Source organism: Notothenia coriiceps, unplaced genomic scaffold, assembly GCF_000735185.1.
Source record: "Notothenia coriiceps isolate Sejong01 unplaced genomic scaffold, NC01 NC01_scaffold00004103, whole genome shotgun sequence".
In the NCBI taxonomy this organism is placed as follows: domain Eukaryota; kingdom Metazoa; phylum Chordata; class Actinopteri; order Perciformes; family Nototheniidae; genus Notothenia; species Notothenia coriiceps.
Genome location: NW_011336804.1, coordinates 362,843 through 379,646, shown reverse-complemented (window position 1 = coordinate 379,646; position 16,804 = coordinate 362,843). Strand labels below are relative to the sequence as shown.

Here is a 16,804-nt window from a genome sequence, read left to right as displayed (position 1 = left end):
CCCCCCCTCTCCCCTCTCCCAGAACTATCCTATCCTCGCTGACTGGTGAGAGTGACAAGTGGATGGGGTGGTGTCCTTTTTATTTTTGGTGCTATGGCGCCCCCAGGCTGTTAGCAAAGAGTTGAAGCAGCAGCTAGTGACAGGCACGGCTCTCCAGAACGAGACTGGATTTGTTCTGGAAGCACTCACCCAGCCTGATGGAGACATGAAACCCTGGCCGAGTGGACGACGTGAGCTGTAGTAAAGATGAAGAACTTATTATGTAAAAAGAAACAACATAAGAGACTATTTCAGATTTTTGGGGATTTCTGTAAAGATATACGTTGTCTTTAAGAATCATTGTATGTAAATAGAGTAACCTTTTGCAGTGTTTTTCTTAACTTGATTATTTCTTATTTTAATGTCGCTTTTAAATTGATCCACTTTAAACGGGAAGAGGAGGGGTGTAATCTTTGGTATCACAGTTGGTCTCTCCCAGTCCGCCCCACATGACCTGACACCCACGCTAATATTTTTACCATAGCAACGCTGAGAGAGACCTTTTGGTTTGTATTTGCCCACGAATGGAGTGCTACCCCCCACCCCTGCGCGCCATCCACCAAGCTCCACCAGAGCCTGAACATCGTGGACACGGATGAACAATTAAAACAGCAATTATTTTTTTTATCTTCACCACATAGTGGAGATGATGCGTGGATTGTAACTATCAGATGGTAGCGGAAACTTCTCACCCCGTTCTAGACAGAGACATTTCTTCAAAACAAGTTGAGAACACTGGTGTCATAGCAGAAAGGTGAAAAGTCTGATATAAGCTTAATTTAGCCGGATAAGATATGACTACTCCTGGACTGCGTCTGAGTAATTAAAGTGAGCCAATGCTTTTTTTTCAATAGAGCTGACCGTGGTGTTTAGCTGTCTCTCTCTGCAGTTTCCAACCTGTCCAGAATTATCTGCTCAAATGTTGTCATGGTAAAAAAAATAGTAAGTCAGGTTTTGCCATGCCTTGTGACTTGAGAAAGAAGGCAGCTTTAACTAATTTTCTCAGAGATATATGTTGGTGTTTGATGTTTGTATTTGTTTCTGTAGTCCCTCTTTTTTTTTTTTTATACTGTCCTGAAAAAAATCTGAACTCTGTAAATTGTCTTTCCATTACACAAAGACAAAACTAACCAAACATAAAGAATGGTCTGCACCATTGTTGCACTTTTTTGCTTTGTAGCTTTTGACAAGAAAAAAAAGCATACTACCTGCTGTGTAACTTATTCAACCTCCAGCATAAGAGTATACTAAGATGTGCTTTAACCTTTTCCCACCACTCACAGAAATCTGGATGTTGAAACTTCCTGTGTTTTCCTGTAGCTGGTACATGATTTTGTAGTGTTGACGCATCACAGTTACAGTTTTAAGTGTTTGGTACCGTTAAATGTTTGCCGTCATGGTGGCTCAAAACCGTGACCACTTAATCTCTGCTTTCGTTGTGTCAGTCGAGGCATAAAGCTTTGAATTATTATAGGTCAATTTCATAAATGGCAGTAACTTTCCGTTGCAGATGGTGAAAAATTACCATGTTTTGTCTTTCAGCTTTGCTCAGTTAACAAATCCATTATGCTCTAAACTTTCCTTTCTTTCCTTTTATTTTGATCTTGAATCATTTGTCATAGCACATGTTCAGAATTTTTTTTTCAACATCTTCGTCATCCATCCTGTTAAGGAGGGGATGTTATGTGTTTACAAAGGCAATGACAAAAAAGTTTACAAACTTGAATCTTAAAGAAATCCGACATGAAGCCGCATCTTTTCAGCTCTAACAAACTCGCAGTGGTGACTTTTTTTTTGTTTGTCTTTTTGAAATTGAGACTTGAAAATCCGTGTATCCTATGATGTTGAAATGCAATGTTTGTATCGCACAATGTCTCTTAGTAGGCTATTACAAGAGTTCAGACCAATCAAATAAAGTGGATCAGTTCTCCACCACTGAAAAATGTGAGGTGTGCCATCTATTAAATTAACCAATACCATTTTAGTTTTTTAGATTATGGCCTGATCAATCACAACAGTCATTGACTGACATGTACCACAACTCTTCAGGATCCTTTTGATGTGAAATGTAAAACGAAAACATTTTTACCACAGTCTTTAGCAATTTCAAGTTGCGGTTCATAACAAATAAATGTTATAGAAAACAATTAATCGCATTCGAGCACCTTCAAATGCAGAAAAATACCTTTATTGCTGCAGTAAAGTGGATGAGATAATGCACAACTATAGGCCGATCTCACAGAAGATATGTAGGTGCTTTCCATTTAGGTGAGCCAGTTCCTGGAATCTGGTATAGAGCAGTCTCACAGCAGACATTATGATTCATAATGGCAGTAAAAGCAATAGTAGTAATGAACTTGATTGTGGTTCTATTCCATTCAAGTATTGCAGTGTGTTAGTGACATGCACCAGGACCCTGGAAACAGATGTGGAATGGAGAAGTAAGATATGATCTTTAATTTGTCATTGTACAAGTACAACGAAATTACAATATGAACTCAAGGTGCCAATGCGCAACAAGACAATATAAAAACAACAAGACAGTATACAAACAAGAAATGGGACTTAAATAGACATGATAGGGAATATGTACATGTAAACAAATCTGTGTTCTCAATAACACTTACATTTTTGCTATTATTTAAAGATATATATTGCTATATTTAAAAATCTTTGCTATATTTTAAAATATATAGCCTGATATTAACATGGCAATAGTCTGGCGGTGCATTGGAAATATTGTCCTGAATTTGCATGAAAGTATGTCCGGGATTTGCTCTTCCTTCACATACACATGCCCCTAAAGAGACTATTTTAAGGATTAAAGCAGGCTATTTTCCCAATACTTGTATTGGCTACTCTTAAAATCAAAATTAAATGTGCCTATGTAGTAGCAGGAACTTTAAAATGAACTCTACTTCGTCCTTTTTGAAACGTTGAAAGGCCTAAAAGCTCAAGGGTCTCCGAAGAAATACAACGCTTGAGGTATGTTGGCTTTTATTTTGGAGGGAAATCAGACATTCGAACCGGATGTCGTTATATTTTGGTCGCAGTTTATTGGCTACCGGAGTTGGTGACTTCCTGAAACGAAACGGTCTGAAAAGTGCACATCCATAATGAAGATGCGTTCGTTCTTACCTGCAGTTGCTGAACAGCTTTTCCGAGATATTCAAAAAGCATACCAGGAAACTTCCCAAAGTAAGACGAGGCTGGTAAAGAGAGATAGACCAAACAATTATTCCCGGGGGCAGTTTTAGTGGAAATGTAGCTGTAGCACTACTAGCTTTAATATAGCAGAACGTGACAAACTCGCTTGACTATTTAAGCAAACTTAATGTTAACTTACCCTTGGTTAGTACGCCCTAGTTAACTTTACAGTAAGTCAAAAACAGCTGTCGTTGTGTGCTTTACAGTAGCGTTCATGCAGCATTTCTTACATTTTAACTGTTGTTGTATGATGTAGTTTAATATTTGGCCTGTGGGAGGCGCTGCTGGTACACACTTCTGTCACTGTACACTAGTTTAGGTTTACACACCTGATGAATAAACAGGGCTTTTCTCACAGCAAACACTAACAGGAAAGTACAGGTGTGTTCCTCTGTAATGACTTCCAAATGTATGTGTTCACTTCAAGGGTTCAAACCATAGGGTGCAAACCTATTTAATAACAGACATTGGCTTGTTAGAAATCTCTGTTGGTTCTACTAATATTAACAAAGTTCCTGTTCTGTTTGTGTGTCCCACAGTGATGCAAATTAGTCGCTTTTCGGCGCCTCCCGCTTTTTTAACGCTGCTTTGGGTGACTTGTGTAATTCGTGGAGAACCGAAGAGTTTTCGTTTTTGGGGGGGGAGGGGGGTCAGTCCGTCCGTTAGTCCATCCGACTGACGGACAACTTCTCACTTCAAACAGGAAGAAGAAATCTAGATCGCAAAATAATTAAACTTGCGAGTGCCTGTTTTTCCTGGCCAAGGACAGGTTTCTTGAACACAACACGAGCGTAACGTGTCTTCACCTGGTTATGTCTCGTCTGAAAGGAGTGTAGACTAGACTAGAGTGCTTACGGAGAGCACCGGAACGACGCTCCAGCTCTTCAAATATTGCAGTACCCATAAGGAGCCGTACACATGCCGCAGTGTTTGCGTGGTTGTGTCTTTAGTTGTAAGCACAGTGGCGATCTGTTGTTATTAGCATCTGATTAGCTAGCTATGCTAACGAATTTAAAGAGCTTTTCTACAACCAGGTGGAAGAGAGCTCTCTCCTGAGAGGCTCAAATAACCTCAGCTCAGTGAGGTTAAGGCACACCTTGATATGATCATTATAATTATTAATGAGACATTAGACTAAATGAAAAACAGGTATAAAATACTATATGACAGTAACAAAAAAGTTGTTAACAATAACAAGAATAGAGTTTAAAAGGGGAGTGATTTGTAAAATATCCCAAAAGAAAAATCTGTTTACAGTTCTGTTTCATATGGGTGTTGAGAGATGTATCCATAGGTCTCTTGATTTTGCTCTCAAAGTGCACCAGATTGATGCTTTTAACTTCAATATTTTAAAAAAAAATCTTCCCGGGGGTGCATGCCCCCGGACCCTCCTAGAGGAGGTTAGGTCCCCCCCACTTAAATCATGTTAACATGGATACTAAATACATTTGCACACATCTTGTGTCCATATCTTTCTGTTTTGGTGGTCATTCCACATTGTGCGCATGCATGCGCGAGTCATGGTAAAATATTTGGATTAAGAGGTTGCTTTTTCTTTGCACAGCATGAAAGAAAGGCCAAATGAATTGGCTGTGATTTTAGTTTTTTTAAGAAGAGGTTGAGTTCAATAATTTGTACGGCCCTCGGAGGATTTTGTAAAAATTGAAAGGAAAAAGGTTCCCCACCCCTGCTGTAAATAATAATAAAAATCCTTGATTTATAACATCTCTGTCTCCTATTGATCTGAGTATATTATAAAAAATAACCAGTTAATTGAAGCATTATAGCACAGGCCTTTGTCAGATGGTATATTACCCTGTTTTTTTCCTGCTTCGAATAGTTCTCTCTTTTTTCACCATACCTGTGTTTGCATCACTGGTCCCAATAAGTCATGACCTGAAAAAGAAGCAGCTAAGTGGAATTTAACCATCATATATTCTATAAGTTATAACTAGAGGTCTTTCTTGCATGTTTGCTTATTGGGACGCATAATAAATAAATGATGCCATAATTTATGCCCTTATTTTCTGTAAAAAAAAGAAGAAGCTTATTATCATAAACAACATGAAACTGTCTGAATCAACACATGACAAACATTTTCGTTTCATCACATTCCTAAATTGTCACGCAACATTACAATTTCTTAACACAAGTTGCATACAGTTGCCCCCGAAGTGTTTTTGTCGCCACACAACATAAAATATGGGAAGGTTATGACAAAACAAACCCACGACAAGGTTTTGTGTATATTGTCCATAAAGGATTATGTCGAGTCGTAAAACACAACTGCTATGCCTCATTGGGCTTTTGTTACCATTATTCAGTGGGTTTGGTCCATTTATTAGACAAACAAACTGAACCACTGAAACGTTGGCTTTATGAAGAGTTGGTTTATCTGTATACTGAAGTCAGGCCCAGGGACTCAACAGTAATGCAGGTTTGAAAAGTTAAGCTGCAGCCGTTTTACAAGACTCAAGGCCATTTCAGCAGTCGTTTTCACCCGGATTTTCTGAAAAAGTCAGTAGACTCCAACCCATAACTGTCTGGCCTCTAGATTGTTGTATCACGAGTCATAAACACATATACTAACGAGTAGCATTACCACAATGTAAAAATATGATGTAGTCTTAAGGTTCTGTTCTGTGTTGTGTATTTTAATATCAAATATTGACCTTACACTGTAGGAAGATTGTGAATTTATGAATGTCTTCAAAACTGATTCCACCCACTAGATAAATAAGTATAATTGTAGTTGTATCACTCTTCAATCTGTCAATTTCTTTTAGTAATCATGATCACACATTTTAAAATATGTTTTCATTTTTCTTTCTTTTGCAGTACCTGATGACCTGCTTATTGCGTAAGTATCAATTTCATCATTCCCATTATCATCAATTAACTTCCATCACAGATATGAACCCCACAGCCTACAATCACTAACATTGTTTTGCAGGTTTTTTTCCTAATTTCTCACGGTAGTCATCTTTCCTCATCAGAGTAATGATCTAAGTTAAGTACAGAAGCCACACTGCGGAGGATGAGAGGCCTTTTTTTACTGTCTGGGTTTGTGATGTAACAGTGAGACACAATGTCATGATGCTGCTTTGTGTCTTTACAGAGAAATGTTCCTGGCTTTCATAGTTGTTCACTTAGTGAGAGAGAAGGTTGCTCACTGTCTGGGTCAACACGGCCACATCCTGTATGTCGGGAAGCTTTGGCTCTTCATCATTCACAGGCAGACATAATCCTATTTTTATATTTGTCTCCTGGTTTGTCTCATATCTGCCTCATGAGAAAGATATGAAGAAAAAAACAACAATATGTGTTTCATTCATTTCAGAAAGAGGGTGAAAATAGGTGCTGTGAAGAATGAATAATTATAAAATAGATTTAAAAAATGTACAAAAAAAGCTTCAGTTTGGTTTCAAGCTAAATAATTTTTTTTCTTCCATCTCTAGCATGGACTTTAAAGAAACTGTTATAGTGTTTGTCTTCTACGATAAATGAGCAAGTGCTTCGCCTTAGATTCACATTGTGAGAAGATTCAACAGTGATACAGGGTAGAAGTGATTGTTGAAGAGGCAGGTTCTGGTTCTTCTACTAACTGTGCCTGAAGTTCACAGCCGGGGACTGTTAAAACATGCTTATTTAATTAGGAACTCCACCGCAGGCCCTCACACTCACACATAATGCAATGTTCACAAAAAAAAATTCAGACTCCTACTCAGCAGTTTCTGTATTTATGCCATGTCCAATATCTGTCTGTGTTTCTTCCTCGTTCTTTCAGGCTGAAGTTTGTTTTCGGGCCGTGTGCGCTGCAGGCTCTGGACCTTGTTGACCAGCACTCAGTCACCTGTCTGTCATCTCCCAGTGGACGCAAAGCTTTCCAGGTCCGTCATGCTTCTGTCAAATCTGGAGCTTTTCAAACTGTACTTGCAGTTTATATACTTCACATCAAATGGTTTGCATCCTTACACTAAATCATCACCATAATATATTAGTCGTTCCAACCTTAGTTACAAATGCAATGTGAGCAGGATTATATGAGTCTCTTTGAATGAAACCAATGGAATGATCAGGATTGAATGCCCTATCTGTAAAGACAATGTGAACTCTGTCAAACCCACTTGAGCAGCTGATCTTTTAGTTTGAATCTTTTGATTCATGGTTTCATAAAAAAAACAAAAACAAGTCCCATCAGTCAGTTATCTTCATTCAATTAATGTTTTCAACCTGTGGCACATCCATTAGTCCCTGCACGCCTCACACAAACACACCCTACACTACTGTGTGCTAATTGAAGCTAATTTAACATGTGACACTTTATAATGGTATAATAGAAGCACTCAGGGGTGGATATTAATAGTGAAAAAAAGGTTTTGCGGTCTTGTATTGCCAGATATATCATGATATGACATCGAGAACATTTAGATTTCCCTCCCTGATAGTAAATCCCCAGGGTGCGATTTTTGACCTGAGTCACCCTCTCCTCAAAGAGGCAGCCCACTGAGGTTGTGGTCATTGGGACCCACATTTCCTGTAAACTCCTTCAGGCCCTTGCAAAAACCGATTTATAAAAGGAACTGTACAACAGCTCAATGCAACTAAAAAAAGACATGTTCTGTTCTTTTGGGACCGACAATTGTGGGCGCTTTTACTGTTTTATTTAGTCTAATTTCCTTAAGGCCTGTCTGACAATAGTGGTCAAGCAGCATATACTGGAAAGGCAATTGTCCATTATTATTCTGTTCTGGAAAATAGTTTTCCCCTCCAAACTTATGTCGTATGGTTGTGGCTCTGGTTTCTCTGAGAACAAATCCAGAACAAGTTAGTTTCTGAAGCGTTTTATAATTTTTTGGTACTCAACCAACAAGCAACTTTCACAGTAGAAATATGTAATACTGTATAGATACATGTGTCCGATTTTCCAAATATGATTGGCGCTTTGTGATGTTTAGATTGTGAACAGTTAGGTCTGTGATTTGCTGTGTATAAACTGAGGTTTTAATGAATTGATTGAAAGTGAACTTGTTGCAACACTTCAGTTTCAACATGACTCACACATACAGACACTGACCGCCATTCACACACAGCTGTAGGTATATTTTGTTGTCAGCCAACTGGTCTTAGCTAATTAAGGTTAGTTTGCTTTGGTATTTCAATGCATTAAAAAAACGATATATATATAATATATGTTGTCACCTTTGTCAAGTTGGAGGATTTTGCTAAGCTGTTTTTTCTTGTTTAGCTCTTTATGCTAAGCTGAACTTGCTGCTAGCTATGGCTTCATATTCACTGTACAGACACAATTCAAATGTATCTTATTATCTAAATATAGTGACTTCTAAAAAGTCAAATAATTGTAACACGTAACAGAACCTCCCTTTAAATAATCCACTTTATTACAATCATTTGTTGTTTTGAAGTGCAAACTTTAAACGCTTAAGTCTTACACGACCAAGCATTGTTGACTTTAATTAGAGAGTAAATAGTCAGGTTGCATTTTTGAAGTACTCAGAATTCCAACTGAAACATTCCTGATGCTTTGCCATCGTCATGTAGGTACAGGCTTTTGTTTTGGGAATGTCAGCGTCACCTCATGACTTCATTGGGAAGTTTTACAACATCAACAGCATGCTAATATATCACATAACGTTCTCCTTTCTCTTTGTTATAAATCTTGCTGGTTTATTTTGTGTGGCATTAGCAGTAGTGAGTGTTGCTCCTGTGATGATGGCAGGTCTGTTTAATGTTTGAAACGTTAGTGATGCATTAAGTGAGACTATGGTTTACATAGTGTCTGTTTGAATACTGTCTCTAAGCCATGACAATAATATTTAGCTTTCCCCTCTCTCTGACTCAGATTAATCTTGAAAGTGGGTGCTCCAGAAAGCAGCTGATGGAAAACAACCAAGCTCTTCCCACCTAAATATCTGGAACCAGAACATGGCTGGCATGGCATGAAATGTAACTTAAGATAATCACAGACTTAAAAAAAATGGAAGATCGGTGAAGATGCACCTCTGATGATCAGGCTGCATGTTTCCCCTGAAGTTGAATAATATTTGGTGAGCATCGTGTGAAAGGAGACTGTTTTTAATCCTCTCCAACAGAATGAAAGCAGTGACGTCAGTTCCTGAAGCAGTTGCTCATTTAAAAAATAGAGCCCGACAGTCATTAGTCATACACTTGTCAGGAGTCCTTACAAATAGTCTGTGTGACGTGTGCAGGATGAGAGAGCAGATTTCTCTCATCAGATCATAAAAGGTCATCTTTATGGGGTCCTAATATGCTCATATTAGGTTCATATTTGTGTTTTGTGCTTCTACTGTGACATGTCTCCATGCTTTAATGTTCGAAAAGCTCTTTATTTTTCTCATACTGCCTGTGATGAAGCACCTCTTTTCACCCTTTGTCTGAAACCTTAGCTTAGCAATCTCTGTTGTGATTGGTCAACCGCTAAAAGATGTCCCGCCCCTGATAAGTACACTGCGTTGAAGTGCTATCCAATTTACATGCAAAAAAACCTACATAACACACTACAGGAAAGGGAAAACTCCCAAAACATATTAGGGCCCCTTAAATTAGTGTTCTTAGATGGTTTCCAGAAATTAAACCCATGTGTGGAATAAACTATATTCATAGACAATATTGAGTACACTGGAAGTGTTGCGACTTGTGTGCCAATTTGGCAATGTGAGAGACATCTTGTAACATTGGATAAATCAAAAATATATGTTGTCCAGGCTCCTACTTCTTCAAAAGAAAATAATATTTAAAGAAAGAATGGCATTTAACCAATGGGATATTTTAACCATATCTCATTCTTAACATTCATTGACCTTTCACGTGTTATGGTTTGCTTTTAGTAAACAGAAGTAGTGAGTAATGTATGCCCAACAATATTAAGACTCCAGCTGTATGGACACACACATTGTGTGTTTTGTTTTATACACAACTAAATATTGAGGTTGCTGTTGAGGACAGTATGGTATTGATTAAGTTGTTGATTGTAATTTTTTGACTATTTTCATCATTGATTTATAAAAGATCAGACTTATAAAAAAGCCAAATATTTGCAAACATCTTGATCACATTTTATAAATTAGCTATTTTCAATAGAGTTGTACGTTAAATATCTCTAGGTTTTAGAAAAGCACTATTGGGTGAGCCTGTTTTTTTTGACATGATAAAAAGATATTCTATTAAGACATTCACAAATGTTCCCGATCATAGAAATTCAACTAATGTTCCCATCCTTATATATGAATGAAGAGAACTTTTCAGCCCCCTATATTTTGTTTGAAATCGTTGATAAGTCTCTATTCCTGATCTTGTTTCTCTGTGGCAAACAGCAGAAATAACTTGATTAGGTGATGAGAGGGGAAGTAAGGATGCAGTACTAATGCAAATGCCTGGTTTTAAGATGTGGCAGTCCTTCAATACACTTTCTCCAGGGGCATCACGTTTCCAAACCACAGTCCTGTGACAGGAACGCAAAACAAAGTTTATGTGGAAGGCTTTTTAACACTGGAGGTAGTTCATCAGCACTCCCATGAGAGACAGGCAATTCTTGAAGCACTTACTGTATTAGTCATCCCAGTCTTTATACAGTGTGCTGGAGAACAGATGCAGTGGTTGTGAGTCTTAATGGCTTCCCAGAGCTTTACACTTCCCTGAAGCCTTCTTAGTGGTGTGGAGCCAGGGGACAGAGCGCCAGGACTTTGGACCGCCCTCTGTCTGCTGCCAACTCTCCCAAAAAGTATTCCTGTGTGAGCCAGCATTTCAGAGCTTTGCCGAGGCTTTAACTGTTCCTTCCGCAGCGACTGTCTGAATGGCTGATCTGGATGTATAGTGTCGTTTTGAGGGAGACCTGGATACCTGCCAGGCAGTGAAAGCCTTCAGTTTGCGGTGTGAGCTGTAGCAGAGCCACATAATCTATGATGACTGCTTACAACAAAAAGGCCCAGAGTGTGAGCTGGTTTTCAATTAACCTGGCTCTTTGGAGCAGTAGAGGTCCTTGGCTCGGTCTCCACAGTCGTACTGTTTCCATCCTGCAGTGCAGTGAGCTTTATTCATCCGCACTGAGGTGCTTTAAGCCCATGTATTTGTCTCTCTTTATGTCTTATTTATAATTAAGTGTCACGTTGAAGACGTTTTTTGCTTTCGTGGGTCACAGGGAAAGGTGATTTATCCGAGCTCTGGAGACTAATGGAGCCAGCTTTGTCATCTTGGGAGGCATTAGTTATTGTGCAGTGTCAAGCTAATCCACAGACTTAATGTCCTCATGTGTCATGTGCATCAGGGCGAGACTTAGATCACTGTCTATGGCTGGGAGTGAACTACGTACGGCTTGTTTAAAAATGCATCGTTTCTATCTTGTTTCCTCAACATACCTAATGTGAAATGATGTTGATGGTGGAAGCAACCTCAACCGGCTTTCTGTCACTTTTATGAAACATTAAAAACGAGAGTCCGAAATGATCAGGTTAAAAATCTAGTTTTCTGCATTAATATCTTAAATGTTTTTAATACACATACTTATTGTTGTTATATGTTGTCATAGAATGTGCACTTCTTTATGTTTGTACTAATATTTATTTTTTAAATATTTTTATTTTATACTTAAAAGGAGCAAGTGTTATGAAATCTAAATTACCCTCAGGGAGTAACGTATGAAGTATGTTTTACCATAACTGTAGTTGGGATATTTCACGGATTTTGGACTCTAAAATCCCTTTTTAACAGAACTGGAAATTGAAGAATAAGGATTTAAAATCATGTCTTTAGCACGTGCTGTGACCCTCCAACGGTAAGACACTCTTTGAGATATTCCATCCGAATCAGTTTATGTGACGTGATAGCTTACAGCTGTGGTGTAGAAGACTTACTTATATCCCAGTAAAATACCATGACTTCTTACATAATGTGTGAACAGTTTGATTTCACACACAAGCCACGCAGCTGCAGGGCTCGTCTGCAGATGACATCATCTTTCTCATCTCTCTGCAGAAGACTTCATAGAGATCTTGAAATTATCAGAAATTACAACAAAACACTTCTATCACTTTGACATTTGGTATTACGCCGATACAGTTAGTTGATTTAAAAATGTGAGGTAAACAGGCAAAAACAACAAAACAAAACAACTGGGTTTGATCCAGCAGTCATGGTTAAGGTTGTGGAGAGAGATAGAGGAGAAATGGCTGACTCCTTTCATGTCTCGACTAGCTGAGAGACATTTGGTATCCAGGAATGATCTTGTTTTTCTTCATGCCTTTACTGTCTCCACTGCTCCTCACACACACGCACGGCCAATAAAAACAGCATTGTGATCCTAATCGGTGAACATCCTCCATCATAAATAAACCGCCCACGTTTGTCTCTGTCAATGATCTTTCAAATAAGGCCAATACATATATATATATATATATNNTCCCTTTTAAATCTCCGCTCCGAAGTCCTTCTTACCGGCCTACAACCGCATTCATCAATGGTTCGGGAAGTGGCGCTGTACCTTAATAATATAAAGGTTGCTATTTGCGTGCATTTCCTGTTCGGAAAGTGGCAATCTTACTGAGAGTGGAGGTGTCCTGCATTAGCGCCTGCAGGCAGGCTCCATGGACCTGTCAGCTCCGGACTGCGCAAATTGCGTAGATGACGCGCTACGTCATGAACGCAAGAAATCTACCCTCGTGGGGGCGCGCTCATGTGATTGGCTTAGAATTGAGGAGACATCTGATTGGCTATAGATAGAAAAAATTACAAGTACGAATCGGCTGACCGTCACGGGAGTCTCAAAAAACCCACACACGAATGCACAGCGATCCGTGCACAGAAAGCGGTTTGTGTTTGCAGGTTCAGAGGTTTTAAACGGAAAACAAATGTGTGGATCAAAAATATATATTTAAAACTTTTTTCTGTATTCGGATTTTATTTACATGTATATGAAACGGAACACATTTGTGTGTGCATTGAAAAACACAAGTGTGGATCCGGAAATACAAGTGTGAATCCTTTTGCGGATCATGAAATACAAGTGTGAATCCTTCTGTGTGCATGTGTGTATTATGAGACTGTTCTGAGCCCATAAATACAAGCATTGCCATATATTTAGATTTGTTTTGCATGAATCTGTTGCAGGTGATAGGAGGATCGGGGCGTTTGTACACATGCTTTGTGTCCTGTCACTACTGCCCGTGCCCGGCCTTTGCTTACACCGTGCTGCGCAGAAATGAGGGCCCGCTGGTGAGTGTCCCACAGTGTTACATACAGGCTGAATACTTTAGATTAGAATAAGGGTGGCAAGTTTAGCTTAATGAGAATTTTCTTTTCTTTATGCATATTTGATCAGATTTTGATTGAAATCATTTAGCTAATTTCGGGTGTGGGTTTTTTTTTCTTTCAAAAAGGTATTGCAAAAAGGCATACGTTTTTGTAATTGTTGTTTAATTGTTGTTAAACATTGTTTTTTTAAAGTAGGGAGGATAAAATAAGTTAGGGTAATAAACAATCAAAGTTTCCCTGCTATTCGAAAGTATTTCACCTTTTCTTAATATTTCAGACATTGTTCAGACAACATAGAAATGCTATTAATTGTTTTGTTTTTGAATAAATGAACCCAAACTACTTTTACGATTCTACATGATAGATTACATTTTTTAAAAGACTGAGACTACCGGCCTCCCCTCTTGGAAAAATGTGCCATATATTTATATTTAAATATATTGCTCTTTAGAGAGAACTTAAAAACAGAGATTAACAAATAAACTTGCTTTTTTTTGTTTTAGAGTAGTGCCTTCAGATAAACCCTTCACCTTTATTCGGCCTGTGCTGGGAAACCCAGGCCACCAAAATAACCCTTCAATAACTCTCTCTCCCATTTACAATATCTTCTTCAAACAAGGCCAAATGGGTTATGAACTTTTAAAAATATATTTAGCTCATAACTTTTTTTTGTGATGACACACCCGCTTAACACATAGAGGCACGTACACAATGTTCTGCATGTGTTAACTCTATATGTACACCAAGCAACAGAAGTACACATCTGCGATACATTGTTAGTAAAGCAGCATATTTACTCTCTGCGACGTTTCACAGCCGTGTCTTGTCAATCATGCGTGTATCCTGGAGAAAACTGCTGCCCAGGCAAAAGTGTAAAAAAGCACCCGTTGAAATATGTGTAACAGATGTAATGTGGTCAGGTTATGTTCTGGTCAGCGAGGGGTGTCTTTATCTGACCGGCTGTTGCTTTAAGTACTGCTTCAAGCATCAGGATAAGTTTATTCCCTGGAGGATGCTGCTAAAATCAGTGTGAGAAGCAGAGACCATGGAGACTCCCTAAGAATGCATCTCTGAAATCATTCCCCATGAAAACAGACTGAACTATTCACTGCCTCATCAAACTCTCCTGCAACTTTTAAATCTAGGTAGATGGAGTTGTTTTGTGATGTTGCATGTGTGGAAGCTAAGATGCAAGATAAGGCTCATGGTGGATCAGATTTTCAAGAGGAGAGCAGTATCATTTTCAGGATCATATTTGTATGTTGTGCCTCTACTGTGACATGTCTCCATGCTTTAATGTTCAAAAAGCTCTTTATTTTTCTCATACTGCCTGTGCTGCAGCACCTCATTTCACCCTCTGTCTGAAACCAGAGCCCAGTCTGCTCTGATTGGTTAGCTGGCCTGCTTCTGTTATGTTGGTCAGCGCTTAAGACATGATTCGCCTTAGCCTGTACATGTAGGAGGCGCTTGCCATAGAAGCAGAGTGACATTGTGTGTCTACTGTTCCGAAGAACAAATGGAGTACAATGAGGCGTTTCGGCCGGGGGGAGTTGGAGAAACTGTGTCTGGGGGGAACTTTGGGTTTGAGGTTTTGCGAGGACCATTTACAGCACAACCGATACAACACGCACTACATATTGAGCAGGATTCCAAAGCACAAAGCACAACAGGGGCTCTCAATCCAAGTTAAACCTGTATAAAGCTCAGAGAAGGAGACATTTCTCAACAGTCATCCCCCTGAGCCATTGTTCTTCACGATTGCTGGATAAGGGCAACATGGTCCATACGGCTTGACAAGTAGGTCAGAGGTCAGATAAAGGATCCCCTCCCCCCCCTCCACAGCAGACCTGAGTAAGTAAGCGAGAGCTGGTAAACAACCTCCTGTCCTTTCACCGACCTCTCCTCTTGCGTTTTATGTAGAAACACTAATTCCAGGCAGGCATGTTAGGGTGGAGGGAAGTGCTATGCTAAAGGTTGCATGTTAGGCGTCGAAGTGGAATGGATTAAGTACTGTTAACATGTTGATGTTGATGTATGAGAGGAGTGACACTGTTCACTGATCATGCACACGGACGCCGACTTGCGAGGCTTTGCGTCATTTAGCTACAAGATACCGGTTAGTTGTGTGAGCAGCGAACCGTTAGGAAACATCATCACTATAATAGTCAATGTGGATATCAAGTCTTTTGTGTGTGTGTTTGTTGTGGTGGTTAGATAGTGCGTGGTGGTGTTGTGGGTGTTGATGTGTAGGATCAGTGGGGGAGCGTTTCCGGGGCGAGCGAGCTCCGTTCTAGTCTGACGTGAAATTCCCAACGCGATCTTGACGTCTGTTGCCTTTCACCTGTGTCATGGATGCTGGTGTGTGGGGTGTGCGGGAGCAGGGTTCTGGCTGTGTACTGTGTCGAGCCATGCTGTGCCAGCAGGGAGAGCGTGTCTGATTCCGCAGATGTCCGCTACTGTTGAGTGGACAGCCCCTCTGGGACCCAGGTACGTGTTCGTACGTACCCTAGAACGGATGTTCTCAAACCTCCACTTTGGTCTCTGAGGAGAGGTGCGGAGGACGGGAACCACAACGTGCAGTTGTATACGCGTGTGTGTGTGCGTCTGGGTAAGACACCGCGATGTCATTTTTTGTTAAGTTCTTATGCGTGTGTTCTGCGCCTCGGAAAGAATGTATTTGTAAATATAAAGTGGTTTCGGGTGAATAAACTCACCTTTACAATATGAGCATTGCTGTTCATTGAAAATTATTAAAATAAACCGCATGCAAATATCCGAGGTACATCAGATTGCATTATGTTAATACTGGTTCAGTTTGGTAGTTTAGCTTTGACAGCAAGAGGTGCAAGGAGCTATAAAGAGAGAGTATTAATCTGCAGCGCTTTAGTCGTTTCCGTTCCTCCTGGATCTTCTCCTTTGCACTGTGAAGTTGTCGACCCATATACAGAGCACACGATGAGTACGGTCTGAGAGGGACATCTTATGTCTTTAGGGGTGTACTGAACAATACCTCGGGAGAGAATGGTTGTGCCACATATAGAGTCCAAGGCCGTGTTCCCCATGTCTCTAAAAACTCCGAATCACAAACGAGATGGCTGTTTGCATCAAGTCACATTGCTGTGTGTCAGAGCAAGCGCTCTCGCGTACGCTGACGCACAAGGCCTACTATGTTTGTTGTCCCTCAACGCCACCAGGGGTATACGTAACAGCCGGAATGTTGACAGTTTACATCCTTCTGGACAGAAAGATAGGAAGTCATGTCTCGAACTAT

At 39.7% G+C, this 16,804-nt stretch overlaps 1 protein-coding gene across 4 annotated transcripts in view; it reads left to right on the top strand.

The window, feature by feature from the left end:
* The first annotated feature begins 6 nt into the window (after positions 1 to 6).
* The window catches only part of zswim7 (zinc finger, SWIM-type containing 7), a 63,531-nt gene continuing 46,733 nt past the window's right edge, over positions 7 to 16,804 (top strand). For all 4 annotated transcript variants that reach the window (XM_010767241.1, XM_010767240.1, XM_010767242.1 and 1 more), the window contains exons 1-4: positions 7 to 3,237; positions 6,085 to 6,106; positions 7,034 to 7,136; positions 13,390 to 13,494. In XM_010767241.1, the coding sequence (XP_010765543.1) occupies positions 3,156 to 3,237; positions 6,085 to 6,106; positions 7,034 to 7,136; positions 13,390 to 13,494 (312 nt within the window). In that variant the 5' untranslated portion in view covers positions 7 to 3,155. The remainder of the gene's footprint in view (positions 3,238 to 6,084; positions 6,107 to 7,033; positions 7,137 to 13,389; positions 13,495 to 16,804) is intronic.